The sequence below is a fragment of the Rhinatrema bivittatum genome, chromosome 8, assembly GCF_901001135.1.
Source record: "Rhinatrema bivittatum chromosome 8, aRhiBiv1.1, whole genome shotgun sequence".
Classification (NCBI taxonomy): domain Eukaryota; kingdom Metazoa; phylum Chordata; class Amphibia; order Gymnophiona; family Rhinatrematidae; genus Rhinatrema; species Rhinatrema bivittatum.
Genome location: NC_042622.1, coordinates 142,520,223 through 142,540,893, shown reverse-complemented (window position 1 = coordinate 142,540,893; position 20,671 = coordinate 142,520,223). Strand labels below are relative to the sequence as shown.

Here is a 20,671-nt window from a genome sequence, read left to right as displayed (position 1 = left end):
AGAGAGAATGGGGGGAAGAGGGACAGAGAGAGAGAGAGAGAGAGAGGAAAGCCAAAAGAAACAGATGTTGAGGAGAGAAAGTAAAAGGTAAGAAAGCAGGAAAGAGAAGAGAAATAGAGAAAGAAAGGGAGAGGCAGACAAACAAATCATAGTAATAGAGTAGATGATGGCAGATAAAGACCAAATTGTCCCATCCATCTTGCTCAATTGAGATTCTTCCACTTTGGGTAGATGAGTGAGTAACTTCCCATATGCAACGCAATACCATCTCCCTACATCTACCCCATTCCCAGATTTGGATATGCTTAAAATCCAGTTCTCAGCTACCATTTAACTACAGTTTTCCAGGGCAAAGCACCTGAAGCAGCACAAACAGGTGAGGAGCCATAAGATGACGGGATGAGGAAAGAGAAATTTATACAGACAAGTTGGTCTCCATTTCTGGAGCTGGAAACACAGGACACCTAAAGCACTTTTCACCCATCAATCCCACCTCCAAAGCAGTATGACCAATCAATCAACAAAACCTTCTGTGAGTCTTCCTCAATTGCAGTTCTTAAACTTTACCACCAGAGGGGGCTGTGATGCAGGACTTACCTTTCCCATAGAAATATTTTCGATAGTAGCAGGCCCCCAGGTCCGCATACTCGATGGAGTGGCCAACCTTGCTCCCCTTCTTGGCGAAGCACTCCCTTGGTTCCTCCAGCACTGAGACAGCGGCGTTGGGGCTGCGGCAGGCTGGGGGAGGCTCAAAAGACCCCCAGTGAGGCTCCTGACTTGCCTCCAGTCGTGAAATGCTGTGCTCCCCCTCCCCTCCGATCTCGTTTCGGAAGAAGGGGCAGCTCAGGACCAGTAGGCTGTCCTTGCCATCTCCTTCATCAGCGGTCAGGCTCTCACGTGAATTCAGGTCCTCAGTGCTGCTGGATGGAGAGCTGGAAGCCCCAGAACTGTGCAGCTGTGATGCAGCTGAAGCACCGGTGGTGATGTTTTTCCGCTGTCCAACACTGTTGCAGTGGTTGACCACTTCCCTTGGGTCAAAAAGAATGCTCTGAACATCAAAGTGGGCCAACTGCTTGATCCATGTCTTGGGGAGGAGCTCAGGGCCAAGGCCTGACTCTTGATCACATTTCAATGCTTTGGCCCCAGCGGTGCTCTCTAAGGAGTTCATTCTCCCCAAGACCCTGGGATTCCTTTCCACTGGGCTCCCTTGGGGGAGAATCTGGAACTGAACCTCTACCTCCTGCATGTCTCCGGGAAGGCCAAGGAGGAGGAATGGGTCCCTGAACCTCTGAGCAGCTGGGCTGGAGCTCCGGTGCTCCTCGTGGCTGTGTGCTCGGGCCCTGGGGCTGCCACCAGGCTTCTCAATGGACGTCAGGCTCCCATATTCCCGGTGGAGGGCATCCCCAGAATTTGGAGACTCCAGGCTGGAGGCCCCTACTCCATCCACCTCCACCTCCGCCTCCCCATCCCCAATAGTAATGTCGCTATTGCTTCGGTGCATTAGGTAACTGCGGGCCCCAGAACCCCGTAAGGCCAGATGAGGCCCCTGCCCCTTAGACTTGTCAGCCCCTGCCCCTTTGTAAAAAGGTTCCTTCTTCGGAGGCCACTCCACCCGGGTCCGGATGCTTGTTACAGTTGGGGTCCCTTTTGGCTCAAAGGACAAGGCAGAGAGAGGTGGGCGGTTGCAGTGCCTTCGAATCTTGCGGATAAAAAGATCATCTGACTGCATGGCGGTATACTGGCCCTCCACCCCACCCTGGAGCCAGTGGAGAGTGGCGCTTGAAGGGGCACCAAAAGATAAAGGTCAAACCAAGGTCTTTGTTAGGTGTGACAGGGCCCCTTACTTGATAGTCCTCAGGCTGCAAATGCCCACTTGTTGTCTCTGTACCTCAAAATCGGTGCTATGTAGCATGTACTGCTGGGTCTTTACTTCAAAGTTCCCTTCCAAGAGTGGATGAGAATTTAGGAGCCAAGGCAGCTTCACTTGCTCCTTCCTTCTGGATTTTATGTTCCCTTCACCTCCCTTCGGCCCCCAGGCCTCTTGCTGCTCCCTTGGCAGCTGCTCCTATGAGACTGGGCACTGGTTGCATGGTGACCCTGGAAGAACAAAGTTTTACTGGAGTCCTGTTCCCTCAAATGAAGCCACACAGTCATTTAGAAGTAGGAGAGAGCCAAGTTAGAAGGTGTTCCAGATGCCACCCGCCATTGATCCTCTGTCCCTCTGCACAACTTGCATTACTGTGCAGGATGGGGGCAGGGATGAGGCAGGAAGGGTTTCACTTCCCTTTAGCAGCCTCCTAAGAGGACATCATCTAAGCCTCAACTTGGCTGTAATCTCACTCTTAGTGGGTCGTGGATGCTGTATAGCAATTAATCTGCAGTAGCATGGAGGCAGCTTCAGAATCAAAGAGATTCAATCCTTCTGGTGACAATTCCCCCTTCGTCTTGCCCCAGCCTGGTGGTGTCACCTGTCCTTTCCTGGACACCGGAGGAAAGGTGGAATGAAAGCCCCAGAAACTGGGAGTGTGGAGCTTGGGCCCAGCAGGCGTCTGTCTGTCCAGATAGGAGACTCTAGGGACTAGCGGCAACCCACAAACGCTGACACCTCAGGATGATGTTAGCCTTGGCCAGCTGCCTGCAAGAGATGTGAAAAAAAAAAAAATCAACATTTGCAAAACAGAGACAGATGAAGGAGGGGGGGTCACACTGCCGATACATTTTAGGGAACAAGATGCAAGGCCTGTCATTAACCAGCCCCAATTCATGATGGCAAGTTATCTGCAGCCAAGCTGCGTAGAAGGGAATATCTATCCATCTGTAGATACAGATGAATAGATATGGTTGCTCTGTGTGAGTAACAATAAAACCGTACAAAACAAATAATCAAAACCAAGCATAAACCAATGACAGACTACAGACAGACCTTTATGAATATTACCACATCGCCAGATATAAACACCACCAATTACACAAGAATACACAGCAACATAGAAAATAAAAACAAAGCACGGGCCAATATGTGTTTTTAGCCACAGTAAAAGAGAGGTGCTTCTCGCTGCAGGAGAGGGAGGAAGAATAAATACTGTGCATGTTCATTAAACTTTAAAAAATGTACAGCATATTACTTTTAGCTGATGTTCAAATGGAAAGTGCACAGGGTGCCTTGTGTTTGAATGTAGGCTGTATCTATGCAGGATAAAAAGTCAAGAGTGTAGGGTGCTAGCAAGGAGCCCAACGGAAAATGTATATCCCTGGGGTAGATATTCAAAAGCCATTTAGACAGATAACTGAAAAGTTATCCATCTAAAATGGCTAAGCTGCTAGTTTAAAAAGCTTAACTGGCTATATTCTAGCAGATAACAATATAGAATATAGTCAGTTAAGTTGGGAGCATACTGTAGAGGAGCAGAGGCCAGGGAGGAATGGGCAATAGGCATTCCTGGGAGGAGCCGAGTTAGCTGGTTAGGTTAACTATATTACTCCCATATTCAGAGTTAAACAGTTAACCTAACCGGCTAACTCTAGTTGCGCCATAGGGCTGGTCTAAAGTTAGATGGATACACCTATACGGCTAACTTTAAGATACTGTTGTGGGTTTGGGCTGTAGCAAGGGACTGGCACAGGAGGGTAAGGCTGGACCATAGTGTGGGTGGTCCGATGAGGCTGGAACAGGAACAAACGCAGACTGTGCTGGAGCTCAGGGATGAAGTGAAGCTGAAATGGTGCTCTGGAGCGAAGCATAGGCTGGAATGGAGCTCAAACACTGGAACTGCAGAGAGAGGTCTAGAAACAGGGCGAGACCTAGGAGTCTCAGGGTAGGCTGGAGGCTAGGAAACAGGGAGGCCTGGAAACAGGACACCTGGTAGTCTCGGGCAGGCCTGACAGGACAGAAAGCCGGAGGCCATAGGGCAGGCAAGGGAACCAGGAAACAGAAGACCCAAGGCCAAGGAACAAGGGTCAAGGAAACAAGTGTCAGAAGGCCTGGAGGCCATGAGGAAATACAGAGAATGGCCTGAGAAGGATGCGAGGTACAGGTGGGCTAGAGCAAGGAGCCCAAGGGAACTCAATGCTGAAGCATTGAGGTAGGGGAGAGGCAGGATTAAGTAGGGCAGGGGTCTGGGTGTTGTGCAGGCAGAAGAGAGTGGCTTGGCCAGCCAGGGGCATGAGCTTGTGGAGGTCCTCTGGTGGCGTGGAAGCTGTAGGACAGGCAAAGGCTAGAGAAGAAAGACATGCTGGTAGTTTGGAGCCAGGCTCACCGGGATCCTCTGGTGGAGAGGAGGCCGCAGAGCGGCCAGAAACACAACAGATATCTGGCTATGGATGGCCCATAACCGTTTAAAATTAAACAAAAAGAAAACCGAAATTCTATTACTTAGCTTTATATCAAATCCCAAAAATGCTCCTCCTGTAAATATTAAGCTGGGAAAAGATACCATCCAAATTACCAAAATCGCCCGGAACTTAGGAGTTTGGATTGATTCAAATTTATCACTTACACAACACATTACTAAGGTTGTGAAAAATTCATTCTTTAAGTTACATGTGGTAAAAAGATTAAGACCCTTATTTTTCAATGATTTTAGATCTGTCTTGCAAGCCTTGATTCTTTCTGGTATAGACTACTGTAATGGCCTATATTTAGGCTTACCCGAATCTACCATTAAACCGCTTCAAATTATTCAAAATTCTGCAGCGAGACTACTTACAGCTACTCCGATGAGGCAACACATTTCCCCAGTTTTACAGAAATTACATTGGTTGCCGGTAAAGTATCGAATAAAATACAAGATTCTTAATCTTATTCACTCGCTACTAAACAATTTCGATTCTACCTGGCTCTGTTCCGAACTCAGAATTTATAAATCTCCTAGGGATCTTAGGTCAAAAGGAAGAAATCTCCTAGAAGTCCCCTCAGTAAAAAAGGCCACCTTAAACGTCACCAGACATAGAGCAATCTCAGTTGCGGGACCCATATTGTGGAACGCCTTGCCTGACCCTTTAAGGCAAATTTATAATAAAAAAGAATTTAAAAAAGCCTTAAAAACTCATTTTTTCAAAGAAGCCTTCAGTACCCTAGATACTACTTAGAAAGGTTTGTTGTTTAGCCGTCAACCTAATATCAAATAAGTTTGCAAACTGTAGTCTTTTTTATTTGTTTCTTTTTATAACTTAATGTAAAGTTATATCCATTTTTTTAAAATTTTTGGTTTATTGGATTTGATCATGATGTTTTAATGTAATTTTGGTTTTTATTATTTTAGTTAGTAAGTTTTATTTCATATTCGTTTTTATTTTATTTACTATAAACTTACTTTATTTTAAATTTTTTTTGAAAATATTGTAAACCGCTTCGGTCATTTCTAGCATTTGGTGAAACGGTATATAAATGTATTAAATAAATAAATAGAATATCCTAGTTAAGTTAGCTAGACAGAATATGGACCCCCTGGTGTCTACAAAAAAGGCAAAGAGGCAACTTCCAGAGGACAAAGAAAAGGTGCAGCCTACGATTCTGGGGCTGCGACCAGCACTTAGTTCATAGCTGTGAAGGGTAGCGGGTGTGTGAGCCCTTTGTGCTGCGGTGTAGTTGATGCATCCTTGAGGGTGAACTCATGAAGCTTACGCTGGCAGCTGGTGAATTCACCCTATAGTGGGACAGTCTGGAGTTTCACCTTTACCAGCCATCTCCCCTGCAGGTTGAACCCTTGGGTTCTGGCGGCCAGCAGGACTTAGGAGGGTCCCTAGGGCAGTGAAGATAACTAAAGTCTAAAAGCACACTGGATCAGGGCAGGCAGCAGACTAATGGAATCAGAGATAGGCCAAGGTTGGGGCAGGGAGCTAGCAAGAGTGGTCAGGTCCAGCAAGAGGTCAAGATCCAGAGTGTCAGGCCAAGGGTTGACAAAGACACACTAAAGACACTAGACAAGACAGATAAGATAAGGTGAGGTTGGACAAGGCCGGCTGGATGAGGCAAGGCTGGAGAAGACAAGGCTGGATGAGGCAAGGCTGGACAAGGCAGGAACACTAGTCAATACGCAAAGCAAGACAAGAGACCCGTTGCCTAGGTGAGGTAATGCTGTGAGGTCCTGGCTTAAATAAGCCAGTCAGCCTGACAGGATCGGAGGGCGCCGCTCAGCATTTCCCACTGCGGTGCCCATATAATGCACATATATGCGTGTAAACCTAAGGAGCTTCCAGAACAGGAGCAGCATGGCGGCATGTGGGTCTGTGCCTGGCAGTGCTGAGGAGACGGTGGTGCCCAGCCACAATAGTGTGCAGATGGTGTCCTGGACCACTTGTGGCGGCATCAGGGTGAGTACAGTGGCTCGTGGGGCTCTCCAGTGAGCCATATTCCTAACAGTACCCCTTTCCTAACAGCCCCTTCCCCCATCTTCTGAGCTTGGCTTTCCCGGAGAATCTCCTATAGAATTCAGATATGAGTTGGGGGCTTGCAGTTTGGAGGGTAGCTCCAAAGAGTTCTCCTTGGGTCCATAGTTCCGCCAGGATATATGATATTGCAGCTGGTTTTGGACTCCTTGAGAATCTAAAATCTCCTGGACCTTGAATTGAGTGTCTTCTTCTGTAGCAACTTCAGTGGTCTAGAGGGTTGGTCTGCCCAGAGAAGAGAGAATGGCAGGCTTCAGCAGCAAGATATGGAAAACATCATGAATTTGTAAACTTGATGGTAGTTTGAGTTTCTAAGCCACAAGGTGTTATGACCATCGGTTGCAGACAGCTGCGACCGCGTCTACTTACATCTTGTACTGCCCTGCTTCCCACTCCAGGTCTGCTCGTGGCTGGGGCTAGCCTCCACTGCCGCATATCTCCTGGTTCCTCGTGGTGGCTGGGATGCCGCTGCCATCCACGCCAACTCCGGGCCTTCCTAGGCGCGCATGCTCACCACCGGGCCCTCTTTTAAAGTTGCTATGGTGAGAACCTCAGGGGTGTCCCTGACTGATGACATCACTGGGTCAGGGTTCTTAAGCACCGTCTTCTCCCTCTTCTAGCCGACTTGGCAACGAGTTCCATCGCTACTCTACTAGCTCCTCTCTCCTCGGACCTGTGGTGATGGCACCGGACGGACCCTTCTTGGATCTGGACCCTGGCTCAGGTACCCACTCCTCGGGGACTTGTGTGCGCTATCTCCAGAGACCCGGTCTCCTGGCTTCCCAAGCTCCTCAAGCTAGCCCTGCCACTCCCAGGAGTCCTACTCGCTGGCTCTCCGCTCCTCAGAGTTGCCTCTGGGAACACCTTCACCACTTGGGAGACCTATCTCTGCGCTTCCCCACTCCTCGTGGCAGTGCTCACATTCCACATCAGAGACTGTCGGTGCTTCCCCGCTCCTCAGGGCAGTGCCCACGTTCTACAACAGAGACTGTCTGGGCTTCCCCGCTTTTTGGGGTTGCCTACATCATTACCTGGGGACCAGACTCTGGCTTCCCCGCTCCACGGGTTAGCCTACATCATTGCAGCAGTACCTTCCTCGCTACACAGCTCCACCGCTCGGGGTTGCCTCTGCAGTATACCTCCTGCTCTTCCTGCCTCGTGCCTCCCGCTCCTCGTGTCTGCCTGGTGCCACCTTTCGGAGGTCTCCACCCAGGTACTCCTCTCCACTCCAACCTGCTTACTGTGGAGTCCCTCTCAGCTGTGCCTCTCAACCGCTCCTCGGACCTCCCCACAGATTATCCCCCAGAGCTCCAGCTATACCTGACCTTGCTTCCCGACGGTGTGGACCTGTGGGGCTCCTCCCCACAGGCAATAACGACTCTCACCTCGGGCCAAGGGTCCACAAAACTCACAAACCGTAACACAGGGCCCAGTTATTGCTCAGTGGGGAATTGACTTATGAATCGCCATGCAAACTTTAGAGATGGCATCTTCAATCGTAGATTTTTAGTGCTGAGCCAAATTAGGCTTCCCGGGCAAAGTTGAGGTGTGGAGCTGCGTTTCTTCTCAGTGTGTTTTTTTAAAACATTCAGCTACTTGCTCTAGAAGACGATGTGTCTTCCGCCATAGTTCCTGGAGTTCCTGTCACATCAGATTAGCTGCTGGGCAAGAGTCAGAGATAGGAACAGTTCTGAACATGATGTAGAAGGGTGATGACCCTGTAGAACTGTTCATATGGTTATTATGTGAGAATTTGGCCCATGGGAGGAGGGAGGCCCAGTTATCCTGCCGTTGGTTAACATATGCTTGTAGAAAGGCCTTGAGACTTTGATTTACCTACTTGGATTGTCCATTGTTCTGGAGGTGGTAAACTGAGGTGAAATCCAATGAAATTCCAAACTTCCTACACGAGCATTTCCATAAGCGGGCTGTGAATTGAACCCCCGGTCTGAAAGGATGTGAATAGGGAGCCTGTGCAGACAGATGTGTTGTACAAAGATGTGATGTACAAAGAATTTAGCCAGTTCAGGCACAGATGGAAGGCGTGAAATAAGCCATCTTAGAAAATCTATTCACTACTACCCATATGATGGTGTTGCCGCCAGAGAGGGGAAGGTTAGTGACAAAGCCAGTAGCCAAAAGGGTCTAGGGTTCCTTGGGGGCTGGCAGTGGCTGTAACAACCCCCAAGGTCGTACTCATACACTTTTATTCATGGCACACATGGGGTAAAACTCTATGTAACATTTCACATCCGTCTTCATCTGAGGCCACCGGTAGTGTTGAACGACTAATTCCAAGTTCGGGTGATACTTGGGTGTTCCATCAAGCGGCCCATTGAAGAACCTTCTGTCATAGGCACCAGAGAACCACAGTCTTCCAAGGAGGAACTGTAAACGTGGCAGCAACTGCAATCTTTGCAGAGTTGATGATATGCCATGGGGATTCCAGAGGGCCTTCAGAATCAAAGAAACTTAAGAAAGCTTTGACTTATTGGTTCTTTTCAGTGGGATGATACCGCAGCTTGAAGTCAAACCGATTTAAAAAACAATGACCAGCGGGCTTGCCAAATGTTCAGTCTCTGCAATTGCACTAGATGCTCTAGGTTCTTGTGATCCATATAGATAGTTACAGATGCTTGGCTCCTTTCAGCAGGTGTCACCATTCTTCCAAGACTAGTTTGACCACTATTAACTCCCGATCTCCAATTTTATAATTCTTCTCTGCCAAAGAGAATTTCTTTGAAAAATAGGAGCAGGTCACACGTGTACCATTATGGTTATGCTGTAGGACAGCGCCTACTCTGAGGGTAGATGTATGTACCTCCAGGATGAAGGGCTTGGATGGATATGAATAGTGCAGGCACAGATCAAGTGTGAACTCCTCTTTGAGATGCTTAAAAGCTTGGATAGTGTCCATGATCCAGTTCATGGTGTCCTAGCCCTTTTTAGTTAAGGCTCTGACTGGGGCCGCTGAGGAGGAGTAATCATGGATACATTTCTATGGTAATTTGCAAATCCCATGAAGTTCTGCAGCACTTTAAGGCCTGCTGGCCAGGGCCATTCCAGTATGGTTTGTAATTTATCTAGGTCCATATGGAGGCCTTGGCAAGAGATAATATATCCCAAGAAGGGAAGTTCTTCCTGTTCGAAGGTACTCTTCTCTAACTTAGCGTAGAGGTGGTGCTCACGGAGTCTCTGGAAGACCTGTTTCACATGATGATGGTGCTCCAAAAATGACTTTAAAAGACTAGAATATCATCCAGGTAAACTACCAGATAGGAGTGGTGAAGGTCCTGGAAGATCTTGTTTAACATAAATTGGAAGATTGTGGGGGCATTGCAGAACCCAAAGGGCATCGCTAAATATTTATAGTGTGCTTCACGGGTGTTAAAGGCGGTCTTTTACTCATCGCCTTCTCAGATTCTGATCAGTTTTATGCCTCCCGAAGGAATTATTTGCATGCCCCAAAGAAGGTCAAAGAACTCAGAGATCAAGGGAAGAGGATAGTGATTCTTCTTGGTAATAGAGTTAAGATCACGATAATCAATGCAAGGATGTAATGATCCATCTTCTTCCTAAAGAGAAAGAATTCAGCCCCTGAGGCTAAGGAAGATGGGCGAATAAAGCCTCTGTTCAAGTTCTCTTTAACATATTTGGTCATAGCCTCTGTTTCAGGAGCAGAAAGCAGGAATACTGACTCTGGGTGGAACCTTGCTGGGAACCAAGTCTATGACACAATCATAGGAATGATGAGGTGGCAAGACCTCCACCTGGTGTTTGCTAAAAAACATCTACAAATTCAGTATATTGTGGTGGCAGGCCCAGAAGCTCTGAGGTAACTGTTAGAACCACAGGCTCTACAGGGGAAGCTTTGGCAAGGCATTGCTCATGTCAGCTAAGACTCCATCTGGTGAATGCAACATAGTCCAATCGATGTGGGGCTGATATAGCATGAACCACGGCAGAACCAAGATAACTGCATTGACTGCCTTTAGCAACACAGAGACTGATCTGCTCTTCATGCAGGATCCCTGTTTCTTTCTTTTTTAATTTAAATTTTTATTGAATATTATAGCATTTACATTGAAATGTTATAATAGGAAATCCAAATATAAAGAAAATCAAATTAAACAATGAACACATCTTTTATATAACACTCCATAACATTTGGATATCTAGCACTCATCTAGGAGGAGCAAGAGAAAACGAGTTGGATATGCACTCCTATCTTTTACAACCCTTCCCCATAACAGCTCAATTCAATTATTAATCGGAGTCTTATCCCTTAAGAAACATTCCAAATGTAAAGGATCAGTAAATACAAACTTATTATTTTGAAACATTATCTGGCATTTGCAGGGGAATTTAAGGAAAAAATTAGCCCATGTATCTAGCCCATGTATCTAGAACAGATTGCTTATGTGTCAAGAATTGTTTTCTACGTGCCTGTGTGGCCAGAGACACATCAGAAAAAACCTGTATTTTTTGCCCACAAAAATTTAAATCTTTTTTTTTGAAAATATTTGGAAAAAAATTGGTCTCTCTCTTGTTTTAATAAAAAAGATATGAGCAACGTTGCTCTAGAAGGGATATTGTCCATTGAGTCTTCTAAAAAAGTAGAGACCCCTGGACTTTCTAACAAATCTATACCCCCTGGCTGTGCCAATAATGTTCTTCTCTTAGGCAAATAATATAACTTAGAGATAGTTGGGATTTTCTCAATTTCAAAGGATAAAATCTCAACTGCATATTTTTTAAACAGTTCAAAAGCTGATATTAATAGGGAAATTTAATAATCGAAGATTAAATGAACATACTTCATTTCCAAGTAATCCAATCCTATTATGCAGTATAATATTATCCTTAATGGAAGATATATTTGAAGCCTGCAAATTAGTAACTAATGGATTCAAATTTGCCACTACTTGTTCTATTTTATTAGTTCTACTTTCCAGGTCTACAAACTTTTCTCTGGTTTCTACAGAGAAGGTATGTATCCTGGAAATAGAACTAGACAGTTTCCTATCATTTTTAACATTCAGTCTCCAAACATCCAATAAAGATACATTTACTGGCTCCACATCAATATCTACTTCTTCATTAACAGATTCAAAAATCACTGCTGGACATTGAATTTTTCTATTATTAGTAGTAGCCTCATCTTCCATATTATTAATACTTGAAGGTATATTTCCATCTGTTATGTTCTCCCCCAAAACTGTGATTGGGGGCACATTTACAGAGGGGTCTATAATCACATTGACTTCTTGTATACCTTCCCTTGGCTGTACGGGGGGTTGTGAGGACCTGGGACTTAAGGAGACTCCCAATAGAGTTTACCTTCTAAGTCGTCCCTAACATTGGACTCACCCATATGAATTATGTGGAAGTCCATGGGTCCAATCCTTCTCGGCATTGGAGTTATAGGCGAAGATGTATAGATTTTTAATTTCCGCTTCCTTCCCATAGTAAATATTTTTAACTAGGGGCACCCGGCTTCGGTTGCGTGCTGCAGGGCCCTTGATTTTATGCTGTCCCGAGGGCGCCTACCAATGATGTCATGGTGGGAACCGCCCCCTCGATTCGGGCCTCGTTGCACCTCATCCAGGAGTAAGTTGAATTTCTCTTTTTGCTTCTCAGCAACTGGAACCAAGTGTCTCCCAGCACTCCAACGACTTCCTCCTCTCCTCCAGGATCCCTGTTTCTATGATCAGTTGTACAGTGGCTCTTGTGAAATGTCCGGGCAAGATACTTCATAAATATAGGAGATCAAAAGTGGGGTGTCTAAGGAAACCATTGGTATGCAGTTATGTTGGACCAGAGCCTCATGGATAAATTTGTCCCCAGTGCCAGTAACCAGAAATGCAAGCATATTGGCAAGAATGTCCCCAAGGGATAGCATACTGGTACTAGCAGTTGTGGAGAAGTGCAAGGATGACCTCTGCCACCAGGCTTAGGTTCTTGAATTTCCCAGCTTATTCTGGCAGCAACTTGTAAAATTCCCAGATGCAGAACAGTATAAGTACAGATTAAGGTTATAGCGCTTCTGCTTCTCCTCTGCCGACAACTTGAAGTGATCCATGTGATTGGCTTCATGTAGTGCTAGTCCTGGCTCCGGGGGAGAGAGAGAGGTTATTTGGACGCTGGAAATTTGGAGTGACGCGGACAGGGCGGCGAGCTGAGTCTCTCTCTATGGTCTTCTTCTGAAACCTCAACTCTAGCCATATGGCTAGGCTAATCAGGCCTTCCAAGGTATCCGGCAAGTCCTGGGCAGCCAGCTCGTGTTTAATGCACATCAAGAGTCCTTGTTTGAAAATCGCACTGCCCCACTGAAGTTCAGAAGCAAGAGAGTGGAAATGCACTGCATACTCTTTTTATCTTTATTTGTATTTATAAACCACCTAAAGCAAGAAAACTAGGCGATGTACAGGTAGTACAATCATAAAATAATATACACAAACATATCACATAAAAATACATACATGAGACCAGGGCAGTTACAGCTATCGTAAACCAAAAGTATGATTAGTCAAATCTCAGATCAAATCATATACTTGCTTAAATAGCCATGTTTTCAGCAAGGATTTGAAGATTTTAGACTGTCAACTAATCGTAGGGCCTCAGGCAGTGCATTCCACAAAATTGGAGCCCCCTCAGAAAAAGCACAGTCCCTGGTGCAGCATAATCTTGCTTGGAGCTTTGAAGGCACATCCAGGAGGTCCCTTTGAGAAGATCGTAGTTGGCGTGTGGGGTAGTACATATGTAAAAGTGCATTGCACCATTGTGACATGTCTGAAGAGATCAGTTTAAAGGTGGTAACAGCAATTTTATATTTGAAGCACGGGGATAATGTGGTCATGTCTTTTTTGCCCGGAGATAAGACGAGCAGCTGCATTAAGCAATAATTACAGAGTCTTTTTGTCACGGCAGGTAAGTAGAGAAGAACGGAAAGAACGGAGTTACAATAATCCATCAATGATAAAACTGATGCTTGCACAACCGTCCTAAAGTCTGGTTTCTCCAAGAGATGTTTAAGATCGCACATAACCCGAAGCTTGTAGAAACCAGATTTATAGCAGCTTCTTGCATGGGGACAGAAAGACAGAGCGGGGTCTAAAACTAACTCCTAAATTCTGGATACAGAAGTTAAGTGGAAAAACAGTTTTATCTATCACAATTGATGTTTGTTGGATCTTAGTTGGAGATTGCTGAATCAGAACTCTATAAAGCTATCATTTATTCCATCCTGGAATGTTATCTCTCTAGCATGTCCCGATGATACATTTACCCAGTCAATATTGGGATAATTGAAGTCTCCCATTATTATTGCACTACCAATTTGGTTAGCTTCCCTAATTTCTCTTAGCATTTCACTGTCAGTCTCACCATCTTGACCAGGTGGATGGTAGTATACCCTTATCACTATAGTCTTCCCCGACACACAAGGGATTTCTACCCATAAAGATTCAATTTTGTATTTAGTCTCATGCAGGATGTTTATCCTGTTGGACTCTATGCCATCCCGGACATAAAGCGCCACACCTCCTCCCGGGTGCTCCTCTCTGTCATTGCGATATAATTTGTACCCCGGTATAGCACTACCCCATTGGTTATCTTCTTTCCACCATGTCTCTGAGATGCCAATTAAGTCTATGTCATCATTCACTGCTATACATTCTAATTCTCCCATCTTACTTCTTAGACTTCTGGCATTAGCATACAAACATTTCAAAGTTTGTTTTTTCATTCTGCTTTTTAATTGATAGGGATAAGTTAGAATTTTTTTAGCTCAGGTGAGTTTTTAGTTACAGGCACTTGGACTATTTTTCTAATTATTGGAACCTCACTGTCGGGATGCCCTAATTCTAATGCATCATTAGTGTCCTTTGAAGATACCTCTCTCCGAACCATGTGCTGCTGAGCGACTGTCGGCTTTCCCCTTTGTTCTAGTTTAAAAGCTGCTCTATCTCCTTTTTAAAGGTTAGCGCCAGCAGTCTGGTTCCACCCTGGTTAAAGTGGAGCCCATCCCTTCAGAAGAGACTCCCCCTTCCCCAAAAGGTTCCCCAGTTCCTAACAAAACTGAATCCCTCTTCCTTGCACCATCGTCTCATCCACGCATTGAGACTCCAGAGCTCTGCCTGCCTCTGGTGACCTACGTGTGGAACAGGGAGCATTTCAGAGAATGCTACCCTGGAGGTTCTGGATTTAAGCTTTTTACCTAAGAGCCTACATTTGGCTTCCAGAACCTCCCTCCCACATTTTCCTATGTCGCTGGTGCCCACATGTACCACGACAGCCGGCTCCTCCCCAGCACTGTCTAAAATCCTATCTAGATGACGCGTGAGGTCCGCCACCTTCGCACCAGGTAGGCATGTTACCAGGTGATCCTCACGCCCACCAGCCACCCAGCTATCTACATTCCTAATAATCGAATCACCAACTATGACGGCCGACCTAACCCTTCCCTCCTGGGCAGTAGGCCTTGGGGAGATATCCTCAGTGCGAAAGGACAATGCATCACCTGGAGAGCAGGTCCTTGCTACAGGATCCTTTCCTGCTGCACCTGGTTGGTGCTTTCCCATCATGTGACTACACAATTATTCGGGAGAATCCTTTGGCTAATGTAAGGTGTAATTCAGCTCCGAAAGAGGAGATGAGAAGACGGTGCAGAGAGGGATTCCGGATAAGTAATTAGAAATTCCTCTGAGCACAGTATCCTTATGAGAGAACTCTAATGAGTCAAAAAAAGCTAGTCCAGATATGTATATCTGGACTAGCTTTTTAAAGATAGCTGTCCAGATATGGAGACATAGCTGACACTTTGGAGTAATTGTGCAGTCACTACTGGTAAGTTCCTTAAAACTACTCGGGTGCCAAGGTGACACCAAGAGCAGTAGTGTGTATATTTATTTATTTATTTATCGAGTTTTATATACCGTCGTTCGGTTTCGCCATCACAACGGTTTACAAAGTATCGATGTTTAACAGAGTGTTCAGAAATTCACGAGCTTGTTAACATTGTTATCGTAGTCGTTATATGAAAGAAACATATGTTTATGAATGTCCAAAGAACAGATCCAGTCTCACTGATACAGAAAGGAAGCCTGGTGCCCAGTGACACCATCGTAAGTCACTCCTGACAAGGAAATGTGTATAGGGCATACAGGTGGAAAAGAAGTCTGATCCGACTGTCTTTTTTTTTTTTTTTTTTTTTAGCAGAACTAACTCCGCTGGTAGGGAAATGGATTATGGTTCTAGGATACTGTAGATATGGTACTCACGGCTTCACACTGAAAAGGTGATTCTGGGGTATAAGTATTAATCTTTGTCTGTTTCCTACCGAATTCAAGTGAGAAAAGGATCTGTTTGCTGGAACAATTTAAAATATAGCCGGAGGAGCAGCCTGTGGAGCTGGCTGTGCTCTAGATGTCCTTGCTTGTCGCGTAATTCCCCTCTGAGGAGCCCTAGTTCCTCGAGTACGGGACACAGGGGGATAGTACCTGCATGGTCTGTAAAATTGTTTCCTGACGTCCCTTCGTGTTCTCCTGCGGGCATTAGAGGGTATATCTGGGGAAACAGAGGACAATTGACGCAGGGTGTCATGATAGTCTTTTAATTGAGCCACTGCGTCTTGGATCTTGTCCTCGAACAGGTTGTCTCCTGTACAGGGAAGATCTGCTAGTTTATCCTGTACTTCTGGGCGTAGGTCTGAAGCTTTAAGCCAGGCCCAGCATCTAGCACTTATGCCTGCTGCTGAGACTCTAGAAGCTGTTTCAAATGAGTCATAAGCAGCCCTGACTTCGTGCTTGCCTGCTTCTAGTCCTTTCTGTAGGATGGAAGTCAGTGAGTCTTGTTGCTGCTGTGGTAAAGTATTGGCAATTTCCTGCACTTTTTTTCCACAGATTTCTGTTGTATTGCGTCATATACAATTGATATGCCGCTATTCGGGCTTTCAACATTGACCCCTGAAAGACTCTGCCTCCCAATGCATCCAATGCTTTTTGGTCCTTTCCAGGAGGAGCAGAGGAATGTAGACGCAACCTTTTGGCTTTTTTCTGTGCCGACTCTACCACTACAGAGTAGTGGGGCAGTTGTCTCTTCTAAAAGCCTGGGGCTTGTTGCACCAGGTATGTCACATCAGTCTTCCTATTGACTGGTGGTACAGTACCTAGGTGGTCCCAGAGTCCTTGTAGAAGATCAAGCAGTACTTTGTGTACTGGTATCACCATTATTTCTTTTGGAGGATCCACAAATTGTAGAACCTCCAACATCTGGTGGCGAGCGTCTGCCTCCGTAACTAATGAAAAAAGGATTGTTTCAGACATCTCCTTTACAAAACTGGCAAAGGAGAGGTCTTCTGGAGGAGACCGCCACCTCTCTTCTGGGGGTGAGGGCTCTGAGAGCAAATCCTTGGAAGTATGCGAAGAGTCATTGGAGGACTCATCTTTCCAAGGATTGTAGGGGGCTTCCCCTTCTCCCTATGGACCTCCAGAGGGAGGAAGCACTTCAAATCCAAGAGGTTGGGAAGGCCTCAATGGATGGCGGAATGGCTTCGATGTAGGCTGAACTTGCATCGATGGAACCGGTATCGGCATCAACGAAACCGGTGTTGGCATCGATGGAATGGAAGCGAATGAAGTACGCTTAGGCCTCGATATCCTCCATGGTCCCGGTGTAGGTTCCGACATCAGTGGATCCCATGGAGGAATCTGGCCAGGAACCGCCTCATCTTCCTCCGAGGAACTCGGGAGGGGAATCGGGACCTGCGGAGGCCTGTATGGATGACTTGATGCCTGCGTTTCAGGCATCGATACAGCACCGATAAGCTGTATCTAGGTGCTCGAAAAGCGGTGCGAACATCAAGGACGCCAATTGCGGTGCTGGTATGGGGGCCAGCACCGGTGGAGAATGGATACCCCAAAGGGCTTTTAGCACTGCCTCTTGGACCATTTTGTCCAATTCCCCCTTTGAGGCTGGCATAGTTAGCTCTGTGCCTGGGGTAGGAGGCAGGCTAGACGTTACTGACTCCTCCACAGGGATCTGTGGAGGCTCAGTACCCGGCATCGATATTGATGGGGAACGCCTCGGGGACCCAGGTCCAGAGGAGGATGGGGGCTCCTCTCCCTGGGTTTTCTTTATAGGCGGCTCAAGAGCCGTCGATGCTGCTGTGGAATCGGTGCTGGCACCGGACAGGGACTCATGGTGCCAGTGTTTCCCTAGACGCTTGGTCCGGTCTTTCTCTGGAGCTGAGGAGGACGCCGATGTCCTAGAGGGGAGGGGTCGGTGATGGATGGTCACCCGCTCCGCTCTGCTGCTGGCTAGGCGTCCTTGAGGTCGATGGACCCTTTTTGGACTGCAGTGCCCAAGTTGGAGACGATGAAGCCGTGTGCTTTGAACCAAAGAGCTGCCCCATTTTCTTCAATCGAACACGGCGTCCCTTCGGGGTCATCTGTGCACAACTCTGGCACCGATGAACGTCGTGCAAGGGTCCTAAGCACAAAACACAAGTTTCATGTGGAAAAAAAGAGACTGAGGGGGGACCCTGGTGGCTGCAGGGTTAGTGGCATGCTGGGCATGCTCAGTGTGCCCTTATGGACATGGTCCTTGGACATTCGGGGCATTTTCTAAATCCGGTCACCATAAGGAAAAATTGGTGCGCGCACAATCGATGACCATCAGGCACTGAAGAAAATGCCGGTGGGACTCGACCACAAAACACGGGGATTTCACTTACCGAGCGTCGGAAGGAACAGATGTCGATGGGGGACCACGGTGAGGGTAAATTTATGTAGAATAAACTTCGAAAGTTCAGTGAGGAAAAGTTGTGAGAATTTCTCACAGAGCTCCTAACTGCAAGGCAACTTGCTGCGCGGAAAAAAAGAGACTGAGGGGGGACCCCTGGTGGCTGCAGGGTTAGTGGCATGCTGGGCATGCTCAGTGTGCCAGTCAAAGTTCTAGAAACTTTGACAAAAGTGTTCCGTGACAGGGCTCCATCTGATGATGTTACCCATATGGGAGGACTACCATCCTGCTTGTCCTGGGAGAAGCTCTAAAACAAGGGAGGTCATAAGATGAAGGTGAAAGGAGTAAACTTGGGAAATATTTCTTTACAGTCTTCCAGTGGAGGTGGTAGAGAAAAAACAGTAACAAGTTAATTATCTGAATTCAAGAAAGCATTGGATGAGTATAGTTGATCTGTAAGGGAGTGATGGTAATTATAAAGCTAAAATAATTGGAAAGATGAGCAGATTAAATGGACCAAATGGTCTTTTTCTGCGATTATGTTTCTATTAAATAAAACTACTACAGTAGCATATCTTTTTAAAAAGGTAGACTATGATAGAATAAGGAATTTAGTAAGAAAAAAATTAAAAAGTGGTTGCAGAGATTAAAAGTTTGCATGAAGCATGGCCATTGTTTAAAAATAGAATAAGGGAAGTGCTGCATGTAGTTATAAGCATCCACACAAAGCAACTAGGTAATTGTTATACAATGGTGCAGGCTTTATTCAAGAGCTTTAAATAAATGTGATTCAAAAACAGTTTACAGAGCAGTAAGTCCCTCGACATGGACCCATGTATTGCCCAAAGGCTGTGACAGGAGGGACTGTAGGGCAGACAGCTCAATCTTTGATGAAGCATTCAATTAACTTGAAAGAAGCTCTTGACTTATTCTTGACTCCTTGGATGGATGCTCTCTGACTCCCAACTTGATTTGCCTGCATTATTTAAAAGCACCAACTTGGAAGGCCAGATAAAATACATCCCTTGCATGAAAACAAGGTTGAAAGAAGAACAAATGACTGCCAATATGGTATAATGGGTGTTGCATTTGGCTGGTCATGGAATGGATCTGCGACCAACTGCTCTTACCTCCAGCCCGAGCCATGGGAAGAATCCTTCGATATCGGGGCACACCCCCATGCAGAGGTGTGGCAGACAGCCATTCCTGAACAGGCCCAACGCACAAGCTTGAGGAACACCGTTGACAGCTGCCCCAGTCGTTCCTAGGTGCACCCATGCTGAACTTGCTGTCATTTAAAGGGCCTGCGACTGGAAATTCCCCACTGTGCCCTCTGATGATGTTGGGACCTCTCCAGTATAAAAGGACTTTCCCCAAATCTCCACAGATGCCTCGACAATAGGTCGACTTCATCAGAGTACCAGATGGCCTCTGTATTCCTGGTTCCTGATCTTGATCCTTGCCTCTTGGCTCCTGTTTCCACTATGTGTCGTGTTCCTGGTCCCCCTGCAAGTCTGGTCTTCTCCTGAGTTCTTGTCTTCATTGTCTCCTTCTCTCATCTGTCTTCAGCATCTTGCCTGTCCTATTCTTCTTCTCCATGCCCTTCGGATTGGAGTCCTAGCTTTGACTTCGGATTGTACTTTGTTGCTGCTTGACCTCAGTCTGCCTTTCCACCACTGCCTGCTCATCAACTTGTTTGAACTCTGCCTGCCGAGACCTCTGCCCAGACCATGACACTGCAGGAACTCTGCCTGCCTCTGACCACAGCCTGCATAGGTCTCTGCTACCTGCCACCCGCTCCAACCACTGCTTGTACCGACTCCACTTCTCTCTGTCCTGGCCTGTAACACCCTATGTGAAGGATCTACATCTTCACAGAGGCCCATGCCTAAGACCAGCTGACTCCGGCATCCGAGGGCTCAACCTAAGGGGAACAAGGGCTGGTATTGGTAAAGCTCCTGTTGCGCCTCTGCTCCAGTCAGCTCTGCCTGCCGACGATGGGGATCTACAGGGCTCCTCCCTGTGGGTTGTGCCAACTCCACCTCGGTCCACTTCCATAACAGATTGCTGAAGCCATGGATCCGGCAGACATCTTGGGCCTCCAGGCCATTCCTGGCCTGGCACATAAGATCCAGCAGCAGCAGCAGCTTCTTGAGCTTCTGGCAGGCTCCATGGAGCGACTCAGCGCCCGACTGGATGCAACAGCAGTCTCAGCTGGTTCTCTGCCTCCTGCAATGCCGCAACGCCTCCAGTCATACTGGCTGCACCCATGATACATCTACGGGTTCCTCACTAGTATACTGGAGATCCAAAGCAGTGCTGTGGGTTTTGAACCAATACTTTATGCACTTCTCCCTCCAGCCAGCACTGTTTCCCAGTGATTCTGTCAAGACCAACTTCATGCTTTCGCTTCTGGATGAGAAAGCCTTGGCCTGGGCCTCTCCCTTGTGGGAGCGTGAGGAGCCCCTTCTGCAAGATCTGCAACACTTTGTTAAGGTCTTCAAACCTGACCTGCTGACCACAGTGGGTTTGGACCTTCTAC

At 46.7% G+C, this 20,671-nt stretch overlaps 1 protein-coding gene across 1 annotated transcript in view; it reads right to left on the bottom strand.

Annotated features, from left to right (window-relative positions):
- The window catches only part of SIPA1 (signal-induced proliferation-associated 1), a 66,528-nt gene that overhangs the window by 27,518 nt on the left and 18,339 nt on the right, over positions 1–20,671 (bottom strand). The window contains exon 2 of the mRNA XM_029611912.1: positions 598–2,635. Coding sequence (XP_029467772.1) covers positions 598–1,729 — 1,132 coding nt within the window. The 5' untranslated portion in view covers positions 1,730–2,635. The remainder of the gene's footprint in view (positions 1–597; positions 2,636–20,671) is intronic.